Genomic DNA, 22,044 nt, shown 5'->3' with positions numbered 1-22,044 from the left:
TATTTAGTTGCTAGATATTTTTCCCGTTATGCTCAGTGTTTGAGAATATTTCTATGGGTCTATTAGATCCCAGCTCCACTGCTTGTGTCCTCCCAAGTTCAGACACATTACTGAGTCAGATTTTTTCTGGTGTCATCTGAAGACAAAACAACTGAATTGACTTCAGGGAGTGATGCTATACATACAGCATGTAAATGGAAGCAGAGCTTGATTCCCCTCAATACCCACCTTGATGTGGCCAGAGTTCTCTGGCAAAAATCCCTCTTTTGCCCTAATCTTGCTTTTTCAGTGGCATTCTTCTAGAATTACCTTTGCCCTCTCAATGTTATTTTATGTGTACACAGGACTGTTTTTTCATTACTCTATACACTAGCAAACATTAGATAACATCGTCACATCTATTTTACTAGCAAAAGGCAACATTTTGGGAGCATCCCACACTAATAGTTTGGATAAGTGCGAGAGTTGCCCTGATGCTCCTACATTGATACAGTTTTCTGTTATGGAAAACATTTGACTATCATCACATTTCAGACTGAATAGATTTAAGACCATATTAGAGCAAAAGGATGAACAGATTCAGGATGGAGAGTGAAGCGTGATATTCCCTTGACTGCTTTTCCAGCTAACACTGGCCAGGCATTTCTAAACCAAAGCCACCATTATTCTTCAGTATACAGAAGTCTAAGGATGGAGCACAGTTTTTTCAAGTATTGTATCATGTCACAGAGCCCACTGTGTTCCTTGCCACTTTGATACAGTAGTTTATTGCCTTTAGAGTATAGTTTAAACAGACTTTAACATGACAGAAGTACAGTCAGTCACTAGAATGAATGTGTTCTTTCCTGTCCTTGCCTCCTTCATGCTGACACAAGCACTGCTGAAGCCTTCAGTAAATCAAGACTAGGACAGATCTCAGCTGAAAATTAATCTTTTTGGGTGAATTTGCTATGTTAAATTCCCTGTTCCAGGTCACTGTGCCGCTGTTCAAGAAGCAGTGCTAGCATAAGAGGGTGGTGGGAAGGTCTAACCAGTGCAAAGAACCAGGACAGCATGCATTTATATTGGACAGCAGCCTGAGTTAAAATGCTGCACCCAATTCCTGTATGAATTTCTCAAGATTCAGCTTCTACTAAGTTTTTGATATCTTTTTTTTTTTTTTCCTTCTTCTTAAAGAACCTTGTATAAACTACAGATCAAACTTCTTCCCTGTCACATGGAAGGGTAAGGTTTTCAGAATTCAGATTAGCCTTCTAGCACCTTTTCAATAAGTCAAGATGCTTTTTGAAGCATGGGACACAACCTGAAATTCCATGTAAAGCTGGACACTGGCTCCTGGAGGCACTATTTCAGTAATGACCTTGCTAATGCTGGAGGTGAAAAAGTTCTTTAGTCCCTTTCCCAAATCAAAACTCTCCTGCCCATGCATCCCACAACAATTTGCCACTGCAGCTACAGGGCAAAGCTGGGACCTCTAAGTCCTTTTCAATCTCACTGTTTTACATTTTTAAAGTAACACTTCATCATTTGTTCCTGGACACATGATTTAATGCATTTAGTTGCCTTAAAAGAGCTAGGTAAAGGAGTATAGAAATAACAAGTCTTTCTGATACATGTAGTGATCTTCCCATGGTTCCAGACAATTGCAGGTTGTTCATGCTAGCTGGGTTGTCATTGTATTTCCAAGGCAGGCGTCTCAACCAGGTGGGCTCCAACACCCATTTGAGGAACCTTCCTACATCATGGCTTAACGAAGGGCAACAGCTTCTCAGGTCATCCAGGCTAAACTAAAGAACTCTTCTACTGTAAATGGCATCCCTCTTCTACTGTAAATGGCAGATCTTAGTAGCATATTCTTTGGAGATCACATTAATACTGTCTGGAATACTGTCTTTCTGGGAACTTGTGAGATGTCACCAAAACACATTTGGATTGCAGTTTCGTATTCACAATTAAGTAGGTGCAGTGAGTCAGAGATGCAGCTGAGTTTATGAGTTAAATTAGTATTTGTCCTTACTGCCCAGACATCACAAGGAGGATGCACCTCTTGCATTTTTTATTCCTGGTTTAGCGTCTAATTTTAATTCCTTGATTTGTGTTGAACTGTTACAGCAGTCCTTATTCAACTTGAAATATCTGGCCTGCATAGCTCTGAGCCCTCATTCCCCAGTTACTCTCACCATAGAAGATTGACAGATAAAGCTGGTGACAAGTCACAAGGTGACTGATTTGTTTAAGTACTGCAACTGCTGCTGTCATGAACTTGGGCATAGCTTCAATCCTGGTAATATCTGTTTTCTCTTCAGCAAGAAATACTCAAGAATGAATTCCAGAAGAATCTCTGGATGCTGGCTTTTCTCTTACTAAGAGATCAATCAAGGAATATGTAATTAAAAAAAGTTTCACATTTTCTGGTATTGTTGGAATGCAGAAAAAGACTCAAATAACTTTCAAGACCTCATCTGCTCTGTCTTTGGCTGTCTTCATCATGTACCTAGAGGAAAGAATAAAAGGCAAAAGTAGACTTACTTCTTTTCTATAATGAAGGTGCTTTGTTCTTCTTTCCTCTTCTCCCACCAACCCAGCATGTTTAAAGGCTGAGTTCTGTTTCTAGCCACATTCTGTTTTTCCAAAGGCATCCATGTATTTTTGCCAACTCTTGTAATTTTTATGGCAAGTCTCACCATTTTTTTTAAGTCCCAGCTTCTAAGATAATTTGATAAGCAGAAAAGACCACCTTTACTAAAAACCAAATCAAGCAACCAAACCAGTGAACTACCAGAAGACAGCAAGCATCCTAATTTTTGCTGTAAAAGCCATTTACAAGGCAAATCTCATTACATGTTTACCTTATAATAATATTTGCAGTGTGCTAGCATCTCTGGCAGCTTGTCATAATAGCTGTGTAAAAAAACGCAAAATAGTTTTTGCTCCCTAAAAAGATTTCTGGGACTAAGTTGAGACAGTACATGCTTGGTTTATTTCATATTATATATAAAAATAATATTCAGTCTTCAAAAGATCACAATGAGCTTAAAAGGTGACCAAAGGTGAACAGGTAAAAAGTGCAAGACAGAGTTGTTTGAGACAAGACAATGAAAATACAAGGATTAGCTCTTCCTGCTTCACCTAGAAACTGAGAAAAAAGAAACAGAAATAGGCCTGAAGAAATCAAGGAGAAGCAGTCATCTATTAGATGCTGCCTTCTGAAGGATTCAGTGACTATCTTGACACTAGCTGTAAGACAATGAAGAAGAATCAGCACAAAGTGGAAAGTTACTTTTATTGTACATTTTTGCACTACATGTCTTGGTTGGTAGTCCTGCAAGTGGACAACTGAAAAGATAGACCATACAATATAAGAAAATAGAGGTTGAAGGACATTGCAGGTCATCTGCCCCTTGTTGTGTCTGAATGAAGGATTAATTCTTCTGAAATCATCCTTGGCAGGTGTTTGTCTAATGTATTATTTAAAATCTCAATGACAGAGATTCCCCTCTCTGTAAACAGCATTCTTCTGTGTTTATTGTCTTTAAAAATATTCCTCCTTTTCTGATTTAAATGTCTCTTGCTAAATCTTAAGCTAATTACTTTTTGTTCTCCCAACAACAGATATGAAGAACATTTTAGTCTTGTCTTTCTGAAACAAACTTGCCACAGGTGAAAGTAGGAGGGCTGTATTTTCACGAGCAAATCATGTTATTTCTTTTCATCTTGCCCCAGACACAATATTTTCAGGTTCCTGTTTTTCTCTTGGTCCCTCCACTCAGCCCACATCCAGATTTTTCCTGCATAGTCCACATGTGTCTTGAAAAGCTGTACTCCATGCTGGAGTCAGGACTGTAGCTGGAGTCTTTCTAGTGTTGAGCAGAGTAGGAGGATATTTGCCCTATGACCCACTTGTTTGACCATCTCAGAAATAACAGAGGTGTTCAACAGTATTAATTTATTTTCACTTTGTGGTCTACTAATGTCTCCAGACACTATTCTGAAGACTTATGTCTAAGCAGTCAGTCTAAAACATTTTCCTAGGTAGCTGTTGTATCGAAATTTCCTATGTATTACACGGCGTGTGATACTCAGTCTTCATCCACCTGGATGATGTCTCCCAAGGCCATTCTCCGAGTAGACTGTCTCCTCACAAAAGAGGCTTCATCCACTTCCCCTTGCTTTGCTCCTCGTTCCTTCTGCTTTTTGGCCATGTTTTCAATGAGTTTGCTTGCATCACTGAGGGTTTTTTGTGTTTGTTGACCTACAGATTTCTGCTTGCCTTCTCCCACACTTGGATCTGTGACCTTTAAGGGTTTGGTTTTTCCATGGTCTTCTTGCTGCTCTTTCATGTGCCTTACTCTGAATCGGTGCCGAGAAACATTCTGGTAAGGATCAGGGATGCTGTCAGAGCTGTTAGACTCTTCGTGCATGTTGGATACCTGGAGAGCGGGGATTAATGGTTTACGGAGTGTCTTGGGAGCCTCTTCAACACCTAGTTGTTTAGTCAACTTAGAAGTTGTCTCTGGAGGCAAAATAATTTGAATTTCTCCCAGGGGTTTACTGCTTTTAGGGGGGAGGGGATCATCTTTATTCTCCAGAGCAGCCTTCTCACTCAACTTTATCTTTTGAAGGTTTTCCAGCTCCCCCTGAGCCAGATTCTTTACCCTTTTCACATGGGGTTCATTGCTGATGGAGTTGATAACTGTCAGCTTCTGAGTAGCCATTTGGGCTTCTCTCTTAATGCTCATAATTTTTTGGAGCTGGGCTTCTTTCACCTCCACAGGAATCTCCAGAGGGGCCAACTTCACCGGCCTCTTCAGGGTGATGTTCTCTGTGCCACACACTTCATTTGCACGATGCAGGATGGGAGACAAAGCTCCCTCTTTTTTCACCTTTTCTGGCCACAATTTTTTGTCTCCCTGGGATAACCTCTTCTCTGAAATCCTTGGAGAAGGAGGTCGGAAACCAAGGTTCCTATGTTCAATTCCTGTCTTTCCTCCTGCCAAGATGAGAATGGGATTTTTCTCAGGCTGCAGGTTCACAATTGTGACTTCACTGACAGTGCAGTTATACTTGGGCTTTTCTTCAGCCATTGGGGCACCCTTAAAGAAAGCAAACAGATGGGGGAATCACTATCATATATTGCATTAATCATCACTGTTAGGTTTTTATATGATATTTGAGAGTTTGACAAGAATACAAGCTTGGTGCCCCTTAAAGTGTACTCCTCATAACCATAAATTCTAAGCACTGTGCTCCATATTTTGGCTTACTCCTGGCTAATCTAAAATAAAGGAATCTGAGGAATCAGGGCTTGTCTCCTCCCTGACTGTCACCGGTGCATCTCAGACAGCATTACCATTCTTTCTCCCACTCTGTCCCAAATATTGAGTGCCCTTTCTAAGCAGTGAGCAGCACCAGACTGTACACTGCAGTCACTAAATTAGAGGAAGATTAGGACCTCCACAACACATGGAAAATATCAGAGAATTTATGTTGGCTTGGGGAAGCTCCTAGTTGAGGTTCAGGTGTGGGCCCTTCCCTTTTCCTCTGATATTCTGAGTGATGGATGTTCCTGATGGGAGTGATCATCCAGCTCACTCCTGTGTGTATACTGACATGTGCTTTATAGGACAGTGTAAATATCTTAATTTTCTGCCAAAATTCTGCCTAATTTCACAAGGTACTTTTCCATAAAGGATTGACAATTAAATTAATGATGATTTTGCTTGTGTCAATACAAAATACCATCAAATGGGCTTAAACGATGTTCAGAGTACTGTGGATATCATTCAGTTTCAAAAGCAATACTTCTGAGGTGCTAAATAAAGGAACTGCTAAATGGCAGATGTGGTGAACCTGGAGTTCATTTCTTGCCCTTGTTCAGAGAAACTTTATGTCATGTTTGGGAAAAGTTCCTCATTTTCATCAATCATATGAGCATCTCTTGTAAACATGGTGGCGTGTTCGACTTTCTAATGCTGTGTAGTCAATGATGGGCTCATGGGTGTCATCAGGAGATGGGCTCTGTCGCTGCTTCTGACAAAACAAGTAAGTCCTCTTCCCTAAGGTTCCTTTTGCATTCCCACTCTGTTTCTTGTACAGACTATATGTTTTATGGGGCAGTCAAGAGCAATATTCTTGACTCTATCTTGGACTTCTAGACCTTATTATCATAAAGATATTTTATTAAATGGTAGTATTAACTTGTTTTCCTCTGACAAACAGAGAACATGAGCTATTTTACTTCACAGCTCCTCTCATCTCATTTAATCAAATCTGCATTTGTAATTCCTATTCACTGATATTGGTGGGAATTTTTTTAAGTACCTGAGCTTAGTGTCATTGTAAATTAAAATTATACTCCTCTTGCCCTTTCTGTGTCTTGCTGTGTTCCAGGAAAACAGTTAATGTTGCCTACAGCTCTGTAGATGCAAAGTGAAATAAAATAAACATAAATAAACCCTTGTCCTAAAATGCAGGTATGTAAAGCAATGAGACAGAATGAAAGCTCCAATGTAAAGTGAGGTATGGGAATGGAAAGAAAGAAAAGCTAAACAATATGGTACCTACAAATTATCATTTTTTAAAAGATCTTGGTTGAAAAGTTTTTTAGCTACCTTTAAAAAGTGAGTACCCAACTAAAACCCAGCCAGCTATCCAAGCCTAGAAAATAACCTGCCTAGACAAGGCCTCTTTCTAGTTATGGCCATTCTTTGTTTCCAGTTTCAGACAAGAGTTATTAGGTGATTAGATCATTATCTGCTGTGTTCATCTGAGGAAAATTCAGCCAAGTTAAGAAGGTTTGGAGAGATTTTACACACCACCTAAATCCGATTGTAGCCCTAATGTTAATACACTTAAAACCCATCCAAGGCTAATGTGCAAGATAAGTTGCATCCTGTTACCCTGCACACATTACTCAGTACCTTCTCAAAATGTCCATCTGCTATGTATATGCTCCTACTTAAAATTTAATTAAGTAATTGGCCCAATCTTGTGTAGGTAATTGCTCTGTGCCCAAAATTCCCTTTGCAGTCAATGATAGACTTATACAAAGAATGACTGCTTCAGGCTCTCAGGATCAAAGTATTATGATAGTGGTATTATCAAAGGGACCACCAATCTTTATTTAGAAACTACAACAGTCATGTAATTTAAATACTTTCTTTCCCAGTCTCAGCTTGCTGATCCTTCTGATATAAACTGCACAGTAGTGGAAGGGCAGAGACAGAAGGGTCATGGTACATTATTACTATTTTACTAAATTTATCGCATGCACTGTAGCCCGGTGGTAAATTAGCATGGAGTGGCCTCAGATCTAGGAAACTTGGTGTCCCCCCTAAACAGGAAGCTGATGACCCTCTACTTAAGCTATCTTAGTACCCAGACTGGATGGTCCTCAGAGAGAGGTGCTTCTGCTATTTTTACTTCATTTTGATTTCAGGAGTCTGCTCATTGAAGGGCCATAAACATTTTGGTTTTAGGCAGATTTGCAAAACAGTCTTAGGGAAATCTAATGCCATTTTGAAACTTTGTTCACTAGTTTGACTACTAGGTCAAGAGATGGGCTTGAGCTGAGGTTCCTTTCCAGTGTCGGTCCTCAGCCTCTCTTGATCCACAGCTGATGAAACCAGACAGATTTAAAGCAGCCTCAGGAACCCTGAGGTTTTCTGTTGGTATGTACCTGGCAGAAATGGGGACCCAAAAGGGGCTAAGCACAGAGGATGCACTTAGATATCCTGACAACCAGCTGGACTTGAGCCAGAAAGTCAATCTGTCAGCAGGATAAAGCAGCAGGTTGTTGTGCTATCACAAAGCTCCGCAGGGCTTGAGATCCAAACCATTTTACGCAAGTCATTTCCCTGTATGGCTCAAAAATAATTCCCCATTTCAGTCCTATTGTGAACATAACCACCAGCAAGCAATACTGAAATTAAAGTATACGTGATTATAGATACATCATGCTTGAAGAGAATCCTTTAAAAATCTCTGCTTCCTTTAAAAATCCCTGTTTTCTTAGTCACACTTGTGAAGTTTCCTCTCTTTGCTCAATGAAACCAAGTTTAGAGTACATTACATAAGAAAATAAAACAAAGCAAAGCAAAACGAAACAAAAAAACCCTCTAAATCCCAAGCTCTTCCTACACAAGGAAAAGCTTTAATCTCATTGCTACAGGATAATCTATAGTGATAAGCAGATGTTACACAACTCAGAGGCTTTTCCTTCCTATTCTCACGTGTATCAACTGATTGCTGCAATTCAAAGGGGAGGACAGAAATACCTAAGAAAGGAAGTTCACAGATCAGATCCTCTAGTTTATCTGATTGAAAGCTTGTCCCCAGAGTGGAGTTTTTTGTGTTCAATTTCAGAATAAACACCAAGCCTTCAGTGTACCTTAATTCTCCATGTGATGCCTAAAGCTCTACTACTGAAAAGTCCTCTGTCAGGTGGAGATCCATTACACATGCTGTCATTCAACAGGGGAGAGAAGAAATTCTGTTTAAACATCTAGGGATGAATGGCTTTACTTCCACTTCAGATTCTGCATATACAGTAAATAGTTCAGGTCATTGTGAATGAACAATGCAACAAACAGAGCCAGCATCCGAATAACTCCCAGAAAAGTCCTAAATATCCAGTCTCGCAGTACTCTGTCTGCTTTTGTCAGCTGGCATAAAGATCACCCCTGAAACTTCAGGAACTTACATCATCATTTGCTGTACCAGAAAATTTTAACAAAACAATATTATCTGTGAGTCAGTGGGTCCTAGGAGGTCACATGGTCCATTGGGTTGATGAAGCTAAAACATAGCAGTGTCTGAAATCAGCAATACTGAAGATAGTGCTAACATCACACTGTCTTTAATCCCAAAACAACCAGGTAGAAAGGTAGACTGAGTGGGGGGACTTCACACAAGGCCCTGCTGAGTCTTCTCAGTGCAGGATCCAGAGATCATGTGTCATTCTGCCACAACTTGACTTGGATAGATTGGATCAGTGGGCCAACGTTAACGGGATGAGCTTCAACAAGGAGAAGTGCCAGGTCCTGCACTTGGACCACAACAACCCCATGCATCGCTACAGGCTTGGGGAGGTGTGGCTGGAGAGCTGTCTGGAAGAAAAGGAACTGGGGGTTCTAATTGACAAGCAGCTGAACATGAGCCAGCAGTGTGCCCAGGTGGCCAAGAAAGCCAACGGCATCCTGGCTTGTATTAGGAATAGTGTGACCAGCAGAAGTAGGGAGGTGATAGTCCCCCTGTGCTCTGCACTGGTGAGGCCACACCTGCAGTATTGTGTCCAGTTTTGGGCACCTCAGTATGAGAGAGATCTTGAGGTGCTGGAGCGAGTGCAGAGGAGGGCAATGAAGCTGGTGAAGGGCCTGGAGAATAAATCCTGTGAGGAGAGATTGAGGGAGCTGGGTCTGTTCAGTTTGAGGAGGAGAAGGCTGATGGGAGACCTCATCACTCTCTACAACTACCTGAAAGGACATTGTAGAGAGGTTGGTGCTGGTCTCTTCTCAGAGGTAATTAGTGACAGAACAAGAGGGAATGGCTTTAAACTGCAACAGGGGAGGTTCAGACTGGACATTAGGAAAAAAATTTTTCACAGAAAGTGTGGTCAGACAGTGGAATAGGCTGCCCAGGGAGGGGGTGGAGTCACCATCCCTGGATGTGTTTAAGGGTCGTTTAGATGAGATGCTGGGGAATATGGTGTAGGGGAGAGCTTTGTAGAGTAGGGCTGATGGTTGGACTCGATGATCCCAAGGGTCTTTTCGACCCTGAATGATTCTATGATTCTATGAACTGTCTTTCCATTGCACTACTCAGTATCTTAAAAGAACAACGATAACAAGAAGAGTTTCAAAACAGAACAAAGGAAAGACAGCCGAGTGATCTGAACACCAGCCCAGTATCAGGGAACCCACTTCAAATCCCCTTTCTACCACAAGCTGCACGTGTGATGGCAGGGAAGATGTTTTCTCCCTCTGTGACTGTTTTCCACCTGTAAACTTGTACTGATTCCCTCTCCTGACCCACAGGAGCATTTTGGATGTAAGTATACTAGAGAGTATAAGTTAGTTAGCAACAGGTAAAATGGAGTTATGTTAGTTCCCAAGATAGGTTTATTTCCAGATAACTTAATTTTCAGAAAACAAGTACTTTACAGAAGGTGGTACCTGTTGAATAATCAAAGCATGAAAAAATCTATAATCACTTGAAAATTAAGTCAAGTAATGCTGAGCATGTATGCTACATTTTTCTCAATGCTGCTCTGCCAATTTCTTTTCATTTTGTAGGATTTTACAGATCCTTAGCACAAGTTTTGCTTCATAGAGGACTTGTTTTTACATTATGGGGTTTATTTTGTAGGTGAGAGAAGGTTTTAGACATCACTTAGTATTTGCAATCATTGGCATAAAGGAATGTTTTGTGAAGATATATTTAACATTTATTCATAAACTTTGGGGGATCTTAAGAGGAATTACACCATTTCATACCATTTGGCATTCTCTCACTCCTAATTACTTTAATAGCTCCTCCCTGAATACACAAGGAGACCAGTCTGAGTTCTAGGAAACCTGCATCAGACCTGCCCTTGCAGGTACACCCAGTCTGCAAATCATGGAATCTGTAGACTTCTTGCATAACTGCCAAGCTTTACTGAACAGCCTAAGTCTTGGGAAGCTTCTTGCAGGGATTTGCGATATTTCAGGAAAGAAGGGGAGGTACAGAACTCCAGTCCTGGCCTTCTTATTGGCACTCTGTGATGATAAGTCATGTAAGCTAACTTTTCCAACTTCCACATCTAAATAGGGACATCGTTCCTTATTTAGACCAAGACAAAGATTTGTAAAAAATGAGCAACTAATATTAGACTTCTAAATCCAGATTTAAGATATAAATAAATGACCTGTTTTTCAACAGTAGTACTGGCTTTGCACTTCTTAAATTCAGCCAACTTATTTAAAGATCAAAATCATAATTCAGGATTCTAGCTTCAGCTTCAGAAATCTTAACTTCAACTGTCAGAATAAGGAGATTGATTTCCCAAAGTCCTGAGCACCTGCAAATCCCAGCCACTTCAACAAGACTGTATGGGAAGTAAAGGTCTGCATCTGCAGTTGGACCCATGCTGACCAGGGTGTGTATGTGTGTGTGACATTGCAGCACTAGCTTAAATCTTCTCACTGCTGTGAGTGGAGTGAAGCAGAAATGAAAAATGTAATATCCCCTGCTAACTACCAGCTCCTGCTTACGTTACATGCCCACAAAGATAGCAGCATGAGCAGAACTTGCAGAGACAAAGAGACTGAGCTCTTCCCTTGCCAGCTTTTCTTAATTTAGAGCTTGGCACTGTAAAATCCAGAGAGATGGAGCTATCTGCTACAGTGGAAGCTCACATCTAGGAATTAATTTGGTGCCCTGCACTATCCCACTGATAACAGAGGCCAGCACCTTGGAGGCAGTGAGAGCAGCTCTGCAATCATTCAGTCTGCCTGTTCTCTGGATGCCACTCATTCATTGCACTCAGAAATACCCAGGGAGACAAGCACCTTTTCTCAGCTCTCCCCTGCAATATTTCATTCAGAACGGAAGAATGAGCATCCCTATCTTCTGAAAAGGAGGTGTCAGCAGTGCCATTATCTTTTTTTAAAACATATAGACTAGGAAATTCACTTCTTAGAGACCCTCAAGCCTCCATATCCCACCTCTCCACAGCTTTGTGGGGTCATTACTCCTGCCAGAATTGTTCCTTTTTGTTTTGTTGGACCAATTAGGCCAGAAGTGAAAAACTGTAATGACTACAGAGGCTGGTAGTAAGGGCACCTTTGGAGGTGCCCTTTGACAAGGACAATTGAATATAAAGAGGTCTCAGTACTAAAATCTTCCTGAATGACCAGCTACAAGGCTAAAAGTTCCTCTCTCGCTTTCTTACCCCTTGGTACAATGTGCTTTCATCTCCACAGCTCCAACAGCAGTGGCTGAGGTTGTTTCTAGCCCAGGCTTGCCTCATGTTTTAGTTAGGGCATGCTCCCAATGGGTGGCTTCAGGTTCAGACCAGAAGGTGCCCCATAGTAAGAAAGGCTTTGGGAAGGCATTTGTGAGGTCTTTGAAGGCTGTGCACCATGGAGAGGAGTCAGCTCTGCTCTCTTCAGCTGTTCGAGTCCAGTCTGTGCTGGATGTCTAGGGCACCCTCAGTAGGAATGGAGACCAACCAGTTCATGCTCTCTAAAAATAGGTACTTCAGACAGTACCTGAGATAGTGAGGTGACTTGTCTTCCAGGAGATCCCATCCCATTTCAGTGACTTTGTGGCTGCAGTGGCTAAAGGAGGGAAGCTCAGAGGGAGCCAGCTGCGGACTGGAGCCTGCAAAGGACATTCCATCTCTTTAATGGCTGGGATGAATCCTGAATGTTTGTTCTACCCTTTGTGATAATTTCCTTACCCACATTCTATTGCTCCTACTCACTTCATACTGTCACTCCACGAATACATTTTTCAAATGTTCCTGTTAGGCTGTAGGCAGCGTGTAGTGTTATACTAGTATTGATGTTAAAGCAGAATTACCTGCTAGTCCTGTTAATCCACTGATGCTTTGACAGCAGGGGTATTACAAATAGAGCTTCGTTGAAAAAAGTGATTAAACATGACCTGAAAGTCCACAGCTTTCCAATTCCCTGAAAACTTACCATTTCCTTGTTGAATGCTGTAGTGTTTAAGGCCAGAAAAGAGTCAGCGACAGCCCATCCTCTGATCCACTAATGACAAGCATATTGAAAGATTTTGATGTCACTTCTTTTATCCTCAAGCCTATTATCTGACTCTTCTCCCTTTCGCTCTTCAAACAGAGGCTGCTTTATGGAGCAGTGCAGTAGGCAGGCAGGGGATGTAGGAACTGTTACTACTTTTTCTACGGACTTGCTCCACAGCCATAGACAAGTCACTGAACATCTCTATGCCTTCAGTCAAGGCATGCCCTTTAGATATTTTATAAGACTTGGGAGTCTGTTAAATCTGCTGCCACTGCTCAAGAAAATCACTATAACCTCTTCCAACCTAAATTTACCTCTAGCTTCAGCAGGACACTGTTCAGTTTATTCCATTCCACTCAATGGTCCTAAAGTTGTGCAGTGTTATTCAGCCTCTGTGCTCTGCTCTGGAAAGGGCTACATTTCAATGACATGTGGATCCCTGCACCATTTGGAGACCACTGTAGGACCTTCCAGATGGTAGGCAGAATACATTAATCTATGTCATGAAAATTTAATTCACATGAAGGTAATAAATTGTTTATATATAAAATAGGCAGGACTAATACATTAGCATTCAGGGATGAATCGCACCAGGATACAGGCACACAGAGCTCACAGTGAACTCAGCTTTTTGGCTTTTGTAACAAGAATCAATTGAACAGAATTATTAAGTGCAGATAATCTGTATTTGGATAGAATATGCCAACACACTAGCTACTGCACTGTTAAAACAACCCGCCCCTCTCCATAGTAAATTTACCTCAATCGTAAGAAACCAGACATGATTTAAGAGAGAAAAAAACATAATAATAGAGAGAGCTTGTAACAGCATGGGCTTGCTGCTACATTTGCATTGACGTCAGAGCAAACAAGATTAAATGAAGGCAAGCACAGCTACAGAAATGTGACCTTAAACACAGCCCCAGAGTTGCAGATATTGCCAAAATCTTAGCTGTAACTCCACCTGGTTTGCTGACATAGCCCCAGAGATAATGTCTTCAAGAAGCAGCCGACAATCCCTGTGGCAGCTGGCACAGTGAGAGCTTTGCTCACTTTTGAGAGAAGGGCATATTGCCAGAGAGAGGAATCAGGATGGGGCAGAAAGGATCCCACTGGCACAGTCCTCCGCAAGACACCATTGAAGCTGGCAGAATTTGCAGCAGTATCTTCGCTGCTATAAGCTCTGCTGGGACTGCTTTGGCCTCTGCCTAGTCCAGGATTAGGGAAAAGACGAAAAAAGACTTGATCTCATTTTCCCAGTCACTCACTCTCCTTCCCTTTGCCCGGTGTAACCTTGACACTTTTGAGATCTAGTCTTGGAAAGCCCAAGCCACATAGAGAACCAGGCCACTGGGAACAATTGTTAATGGCACCTTCAAAAAGCTAAGAACAATTGCAGCTAAAAATCCGTTACCATAGGAGCAAAGCCCATTCAAGTCTACCCATTCAAATAAAGCATGATTACATGGTGACATTGCCAAAATCTGTACCACTGTTCTCTGAATAAAAAATGGAAAAAATATCCACAACCAAGAAAAAAATTCTCTGGCAAGAGAACATCCCTTCAAAAAAACTAAGCAGATAGATCCCAGTCTTCCCAGACGCAGTGACTTTGAACAAACATGTTTCCTTTGACTTAAAGGATGAGATTAGCTGCTCTGCATCATTGAAACCTCTCAAAAACAGACTGAATTGAGGTATAAATGATTTAATGACTCCAGTGGGTCTCACTGCTCTCATCATTATTTCCCTTTACACTTGCTATAAAACAGATTCCACTTTGGATCTAGGGGTTAAAGCACCTTTCTAAAGATTCAAATGGAATCAGCCAGAATAGCAATTTCAGACTAATTCCCCTATTTGGAGAAGATAATCCAAATGCAAAGATACCTCCTCCTTCATGTCTTTGTATAGAGGAGTTCTGGAATGGTTAAAGCATACTGGGAGAGCATTGGCAGACAAGTAACACTGTAATACCTTCTCCAATCAATTTGTCCCAGCTGAAGAAAACTGAGGATAGCTTATTTGTGAACTTCTGAGAATTAACTTCTTATCTCATTTCCTCCTTGTGGCATCTCTGTCTAGCTACAGCCAGCTGGGCAATTTTGTGTTTCCTGCAGCTTAGAGTCCATAATATAGCCAGGTAGGTTCCCTGTGGGGGGCGGAAGAGATGTAATAATAAAACTTAACCAGATAACTGCATTACACTCAGGACTCCAACCAGATGCTCCTGTTACTCTCACAGTACCAGGCCAAGCAGTGTGCTATTAGGAGCTAAAAACCCTTTCAAAATTTTGTCCCTGTGTCATATAGAGTTCATGGGGGCTTACTGCCTTTGTCTTGTTTCAGGCTCAACATTCAGCCAATATTTTTGGGAAGAGCAGGAGCTTTTGAGAGCCTCTTGGATCAGGCTTCAAGATCTTGTATTACTTTCTGATCCCAGCATGAAGAAAAGTGGGGGGGGTTTGGGTTTGTTTTGGGCATTTCTTTACCCATACAGCTTTATGGCTGCAAATACCACTGAAGAGATATTAGGCTTTGATGGTGGTGAGTCTGAAAAAAAGCAACACATCTCTAATCAACCTCCACCAAAGCAATTTTCTCCCATCCTTAGGAACCCAGGGAGCTAAGCTGTATTATGCTACCTAGTTTATTACTAAAAGGTCATTGAAGACTTGATGGATCCTTCACTGCATTTCTTCTGTCCTCTCTTTGACATGTAGGATACAAGTGCTGTTGTTACATTAATTGCAATGGGTCCTGTTTTGAAATCTTAGAATAATTATCTCATGCAGAACTTGCTGTTCCTGGCCACATGGATCACTGGTGGTATTGTGGAGACACTTAATGTACCACTGAATGTCCATAGAGCAGCAGTCTTAATTTTTTCTGAACCTTGAAGTATGAGATCTTAACACCTGTGACTTGTGCTTTTGAGAATTTTCTAGTCCATCAGTCCAGAGTCACTTTTTTGATTTACTTAATCTGGAAATGTAAATAAACCCTTTGCTTCACTCTGACTCTGTGCTCAACTCTTGGACAAAAGACAACCAATTTTAAAACAGACAAAAGGTGATTGCAACTACAGCACTGACTCCATCCTTTGTCTCCTGACTTGCAAGGAACCATGTACAGTTATTGGAATAAGGAGCACCTATTCTACGAAGCTTGGGAGCATCTGAATTTTTGTGTATTAGTGTAATACCAGTGATTCTGCCAATGAAAAATACACCCTTAGTTGCAGATGCCCTCATTAGTCCAAGGGTGCACGTGGGAGGGGGATCCATTAATTTCATTGTGGACTTTCTGAATTCAGTCCTGCCAGCTCCCTAGGAATTTTGATAACTTTACTCACCTCCCTCAATTTTATTTATTTTTCCCTTACTTATTACCATTGCTTTGCACTCAGGAGTTAGGAAGGAAAGGAAAATACCTTTTCTCCTGAGACTTAAACACATTTCACTGCAAAGAACAAATAAAGCCTGGAAAAATGCCTCCAGATCCTAGAAGGCCTTGATCCTGCACCTTTTACAATCAGTGATGATACTGCCCTTGATTTCAACAGAGGCAGAATCAAGATGGGGGCTTTTTGAAATTCACCAGGACAATTTTACAAATTGCATGTAGTCTTCACCCAATTTTATGTGTGGCTAAAGAACAATGAAGCCTCCCACCCATATCCCTCTTGGGCATTATATATGTCCCTCAGCTGAAGATCCAGTGAAAACACCTACATATGTGGGCCACTACATACATGCAAACAGTCCCATCAAGCTTCTTTACAAGTGAAGAAGGGTGAAGAAGAAACCTCCCTCTTTTCTAAATTCCATGCAAGGCCTCAAATTCAAATGCCAGTAGAGTCTTGCCCCCTCCTGGTCTTCTTTCCTCGTTAAGTAGAATTGTGCACTCGTTAGTTTCAGTAGGATGAGCCTCTTGGCTGTGTTAAAAGTATCTCTATCTATACCAATAGTTTTCTGTGCAGCATAAAGAAGCCACCAATAACACCTCTATCTCCCAAAGACTCCAGACTATCCAGATTCTTGCTCTTAACTTAGCACCTTAGCTTGCTCTTAGCTCTTGGCCTTTCTGTCCATCTCCTCAGAACTGTGGCTTCCCTTGCTCTGTCTCACCACAACTTCTGTTCTTGGTCCCTGAAATTCACTTGTGAAGGAGGCAATTTCTCCCTATAAGACTTGGAATGATTTTTAGGTTTGTTTTCTCTGATGAGAGGTACAGTGGGCCACCTTAGCCATCAGGTTGGTGTGTCTTGACACACACACGCATGTTCTGTGTGCCTATATTACTTATTCCAATTCAGCAGCCTCCTGTCTTATCTTGTCAGAGTGCTTCGAAAGGCAAATCCTATCAGAACATAATAGGAAGGGAAGTTAAAGCTATTAGTATATAGCACTTTCTTAACAGGTCAGAGGACAGAAGGGGAGCTCTCTAATCATCTTCAGATACATTTTCTTTTCTTTCTCATAGTCTTGAATAATAACTAAATATCAGCTCCTCCAGATGACTTTAGATGCTATTAACATATCCAATAAGTAACCCAGAAAGGTAATTCAAAGGGCAAATACATGTGAACAGGCATTGAAGGCATTGACTGTGAGGAGCAGTGGCCACTTGTTCCCCATCTCTAGGAACATGTTTAGGGGAAGAGGTCCACACTCAATGAAGTTATGTGCTGGCTGTCCTTCCTGACAATTTTGTTTCTGGTGGAAAAAAATAGAGGCATGGAGAATCCTAGAGTGAGTCAGGGAGGCACATTATACCTATAAAAAGGAGGCTTCACTGAAACAAGATCTTTTTCCTAAAGTTATCCTCTGATCAGGTAGCAGAAAGGAGAGTCCTACTCACTCTCTTCTCCATGGCCCTTCACTGTGTCCCTGGTTGGGTTCCTCACCTGAGAAGCTGTATGTCATAGTGAGAATTTTTTCCACAGCTGCTGTCATTAATTACCTTAATAATCTGTCTCCTTAAAGAGTCTACTTCAGGTCTGAACTATTACTCATTCTCCTGCCCAACCCACCATACTGTCTACACACCTCACTTGGCAGCTGGATGGTATGTTCATTCCTGCTTTGATTACGTAGTTGGTCCATGTGTGTCTTATTACCCTCAGTAAAGGTCCTGCTCAGAGTTGTTTTTAAGCATCTCCTTCCCAGGAAGGGTTGGAGCAAGGGTGAAGGGATTAAAGGGAATCAGAGAAGGTCATTAGCATCATTCAGGATAATCTTTAGCCATTTCAGAGCAATGAACAACACCTTGTGTACTGGAGATGTGTATAAACTATATACTAAACACACAGGGATTTTAGTTCCTCTTGCCATATCAGACCAAAATTGGGCTTAAGCCACACATACTTACTTGTTTTAAATAATGACAGATCAAACCCTCCTGATACCCTGCAGGACATTTGGTCAAGAACCTCATGGCAGATGACAAAAAAATGGAGGGAATAAGCAGAGACCTCAGCTCCTAATCTCCAAGTGTTCAGAGTCAGGAACAAAAGGAAACTTAACCTCTCTTGGTGTAGTCCCCATATTGAAAGGGGACTAAATAAATATCTCCATGGTCCTAAGGCTAACATCAAATCATCATCTCATAAAAATAAGGTGCTGATTGGAAAGTGTGTGGGTGGATGGGTGTGGGGGAAAGTGGTTCTTGTCTAATGGTCTCTTACTTCTGTCAGATTGTCTGGAAACATTCCAAAAACATTGTCATCATTGTTATGCTGTGATAGCAGCAACACAGTTGGTCTTACGCAGTATGACTGTGACACAGCCAGTCTATTCTGGACTCGTCTGAGAATTCACATGGGACCACGCATCTGCAAAGCCACTGAGCACCCCATATCACAGATGTGCAGGTTTCGTTTCACAGCATGGTCCTGAAGAGTTTCTTTATCCTCATGAGCTATGGAAGGTTTGTGTAGTTCAGGTAGAGAACGTGCCCTCTGCCCTGTGCAACACAGAGATTCACATTCAGAATTGTACCTCACGCTTCTCACAGTTTTTATGTGCCCTTTCAGTTTTATAGCACTGAAGTGCTGGGAAAGCAGCATGACTAGCACTGCTGAAACCAGAATAAAAATGACAGCTCTTTTCCCATTTCTCCAACAGGCATCTGAAGTGCTTTCTTTCTTTGGAAAACTACCAAGTAGGACCCCAAACTTACAAATTTCCTGTGTCTAATACCCTTCTTGTAGGATTTTCTCCCCTAGCTGCCTTTTCATATTGCAGAAATAAGACCAGCATTCTCATTTGCTTCCCATTAATTTCCTCATTCAAGTCTTGGTTCTTGGAGATCATCTTAAGGAAATTAGGCAAATCAGGCTTAAAATTCTCCTGAAAGCTTTCCCCAGTAGTGAAAAGCTGATGGTGGTTGTTATTAGTAGCTTGGCTTTAGAGTTACTTGTGTGACTGGATAAGCTAGTCTATTTTAGTAGTAGCAATTTTCTAATCTATCAGAAGACACTGAGGATTTCAACAGAGAAGACAATACATCATCAAAAGCTATAAACATGCTTTACTTATCAAAAAATCCTAAGAAATGTATTGAGAAAAGATACAGAAATGTTGTACTTCTATCATTTTTTAAAAATACGTAGAGTTTAGTAGAGGTCTCCTGGGTTTTGCACCCATCCTAGAGGACTGAATAGGAAGACTAGACATTGTTGGGAATGCAATGAAGTTGGGGGGAAGTACTTCCCCTTCATTCAAAGCTATAGGCTTCTTCCTCTAAAGCTTACACCAAATGGTGCTTCAGAAAAAGATGCCAAAGACTGAACAACCATACTGCATAATGGGAGATGGTCCCTGCAGGTGAAGAAATTTGTAGAGCCTAGACATTCAGTTTCCAGCTGTGTGAAATTGTCACCCTGCTAGTAATAACTAGAAGAATTGAGATTGCAAGCTCATCTGGCATCTTTTGCCAGCATTAGTTTCAATTTTTACATGCTCCAAAGATCACTGGTTCCTGTTCACAACCCCTGTTAAATATCCTGAAATATATCTCTTCTAGAAAATAGTTCTGTTTTAGCCATTCTTTTAAATAGATGCTTCCACAAGGAGGGATTTTCAGCCAGTTTTTGCTATACAGCTCATTGTTTCTAATGTCTCCGTTGCCATTACTATGGCAATCAAGTGCCTGTGCAATGCCCCAACTAGAAAATATCTTTTTTATTTGATTAGCTCCCAAGTTCAGTCTTATTACTTATTAATAACTTCATTCCATGGTCTGCATTGATCCCTCATATCAGCACTGGCTCCTGCTCTGTTCTCAGCTTTCTCAGAGTAAAAGTAAAATTTTCCAACCACTTCTCTAAGCAAGACTCCTGTACAATCAATAAGAAGACCATCACTTCCACACTTACCAGCCGGCCTGGCAGTTCTTGCTTTGCTCGTTGTTTTATCATTCCCAAGAAGCCTCTCCTCCTTCTGATGAGATCTATTTACTCTGTGGTATTCAAGCTGCTATGGCAGGGTATGCAGAGACCAGGTGCCTTGCTTGCTCAGGAGGACTGAAAGGCTTAGAAATCTTTCATAGAGATAAGAAGTGGGAGATTAGGGTCAGCCTTGACAGGCTTGAGATGTGGGTCTGTGCGAACCTATGAAGTTCAACAAGGGCGAGGGCAAGGTCCTGGACACGGGTCAAGGCAATCCCAAGCACAAATACAGGCTGGGTGATGAGTGGATTGAGAGCAGCCCTGCAGAGAAGGACTTGGGGGTATTAATGGATTGAAATCTGACTATGAGCCATCAATGTGCACTCACAGCCCAGAAAGCCAAACGTCTCCTGGGCTGCATCAAGAGCAGTGTGGCCAGCAGGTCGAGGGAGGTGATTCCCCCCACTCTATTCTGCTCTTGTGAGACCCCACCTGGAGTACTGCACCCAGCTTTGGGGTCCCCACCATAAGAAAGACATAGACGTGCTTGAACACATCCAGACGAGGCCATGAAGATGGTCAGGGGGCTGGAGCACCTCCCCTGTGAGGACAGGCTGAAAGAGTTGGGGGTGTTCAGCTGGAGAAGAGAAGGCTCCGGGGAGACCTTATAGCAGCCTTCCAGTAATTAAAGGGGGCTACAGGAAAAATGGGGAGGGAGTCTTTATCAGGATGAGGGGTAATGGTTTTAAACTGAAAGACAGTAGATTTAGATTAGATGTAAGGAAGAAATTCTTTACTGTGAGGGTGGTGAGACACTGGCACAGGTTGCCCAGAGAAGCTGTGGCTGCCCCCTCCCTGGCAGTGTTCAAGGCCAGGTTGGACGGGGCTTTGAGCAACCTGGTCTAGTGGAAGGTGTCCCTGCCCATGGCAGGGGGGGTTGGGACTAGATGATCTTTAAGGTCCTTTCCAACCCAAATCATTCCATGATTGTATGATTGCTGCAGTCACTTAGGGACTGAACAGATTCTGTATGCCAAAAAAAGCAAATCTGAATGTGTCATATTCTTCTTGCTTCTTTAAAGAGAGTATTCTTACGTTAAGCACACATCTTTAAAGAATCCCCTCCTCCAGCTCTCTTTCACCCATCATGCACCTTTTAATCCTTTCATTTTTCTTCCTTCTATTCTGTGCCCTGCTTGTCCTTTACCTTGTCTTTGCTCTCTTTTCCCAGGGGAATGTGGTCCCAAAATCCTCAAATCATGCCTGCCCTGCAATTAAAGTGTTGATTCCTAAAATAATGCCTCCGCATTTGTGTTTCAGCATCTAAGTAGAAATTGTCTGATTTTCAGCAGAATCAGTGATGCAGTTTCTGGGTATATTTGGGTTTTGAAAGCCCAGTCATTTATCTTATAACCAAATTCCAGTACATGATGGAGTGCATAAGTCCAAGAAAGTCTGGTAGCCTACAGTGAGGTGTGTGGAGAGAGAGGTGTTTCAAGCCATGTCAAGCCTTTGGTGTTACCTACTCAGATACACTGACTATGTACATTCATTGCACAGAGCAGAAGAACCTTTATAAGGTCATGCTGAAAATGCAGCAAGTTTTAGTCCAGTCTTATCAGAGATTTTAACAGTTCTAATCCTGGTCCATTGACAGCACTTGCAGCTATGTGCCAAAAGGGAACAAGGCAAAGTGACTGAGCAATGAAAGCCAAGAGATAACCTACCAGATCTGGGAGATAATGACAATGCAGGTATGGGCTAAATTAGTTAACAGAGATGTAGCAGGGAGAGTGGACTCTGTGACCAGCCATCGAACAACAGCAGGGTTGGGTACCCTGGAGGTGAGGAGTGAAAGGCAGGGAGAAGAGAACAGATTTATACCACGTCTCCATTGTGACA

The 22,044-nt window shown here is 41.7% G+C and overlaps 1 protein-coding gene across 3 annotated transcripts; it reads right to left on the bottom strand.

Annotated features, from left to right (window-relative positions):
* Positions 1 to 3,266: 3,266 nt before the first annotated feature.
* On the bottom strand, positions 3,267 to 20,268 carry LOC141926955 (uncharacterized). Of its 3 annotated transcripts, none has more exons than XM_074833595.1 (3): positions 20,131 to 20,258; positions 18,439 to 18,716; positions 3,267 to 5,093 (listed from the first exon to the last, which is right to left on the bottom strand). In XM_074833595.1, the coding sequence occupies exons 2-3, from the start codon at positions 18,460 to 18,462 to the stop codon at positions 4,080 to 4,082; spliced, it is 1,038 nt and encodes a 345-aa protein (XP_074689696.1). In that variant the 5' UTR covers positions 18,463 to 18,716; positions 20,131 to 20,258; the 3' UTR covers positions 3,267 to 4,079. The 3 variants fall into 3 exon arrangements, with proteins under 3 accessions (XP_074689696.1, XP_074689784.1, XP_074689605.1); XM_074833683.1 differs by having other exon boundaries at positions 18,520 to 18,716; positions 20,131 to 20,257; XM_074833504.1 differs by lacking the exon at positions 18,439 to 18,716 and having other exon boundaries at positions 20,131 to 20,268.
* Positions 20,269 to 22,044: the final 1,776 nt, after the last annotated feature.

The sequence above is a fragment of the Strix aluco genome, chromosome 1 (assembly GCF_031877795.1).
Source record: "Strix aluco isolate bStrAlu1 chromosome 1, bStrAlu1.hap1, whole genome shotgun sequence".
Taxonomy (NCBI): domain Eukaryota; kingdom Metazoa; phylum Chordata; class Aves; order Strigiformes; family Strigidae; genus Strix; species Strix aluco.
This window is presented reverse-complemented; position numbering and strand designations above follow the sequence as displayed.

What these genes read in the sequence shown, in the direction of transcription:
- LOC141926955 (XM_074833504.1), bottom strand. Translation starts at nt 20,172, where the DNA reads ATGATAAAACAACGAGCAAAGCAAGAACTGCCAGGCCGGCTG. An exon ending in AAGAACTGCCAGGCCGGCTG is followed by an intron (nt 5,094 to 20,130) that starts GTAAGTGTGGAA and finishes GCTTTCTTTAAG; the next exon opens with GGTGCCCCAATGGCTGAAGA.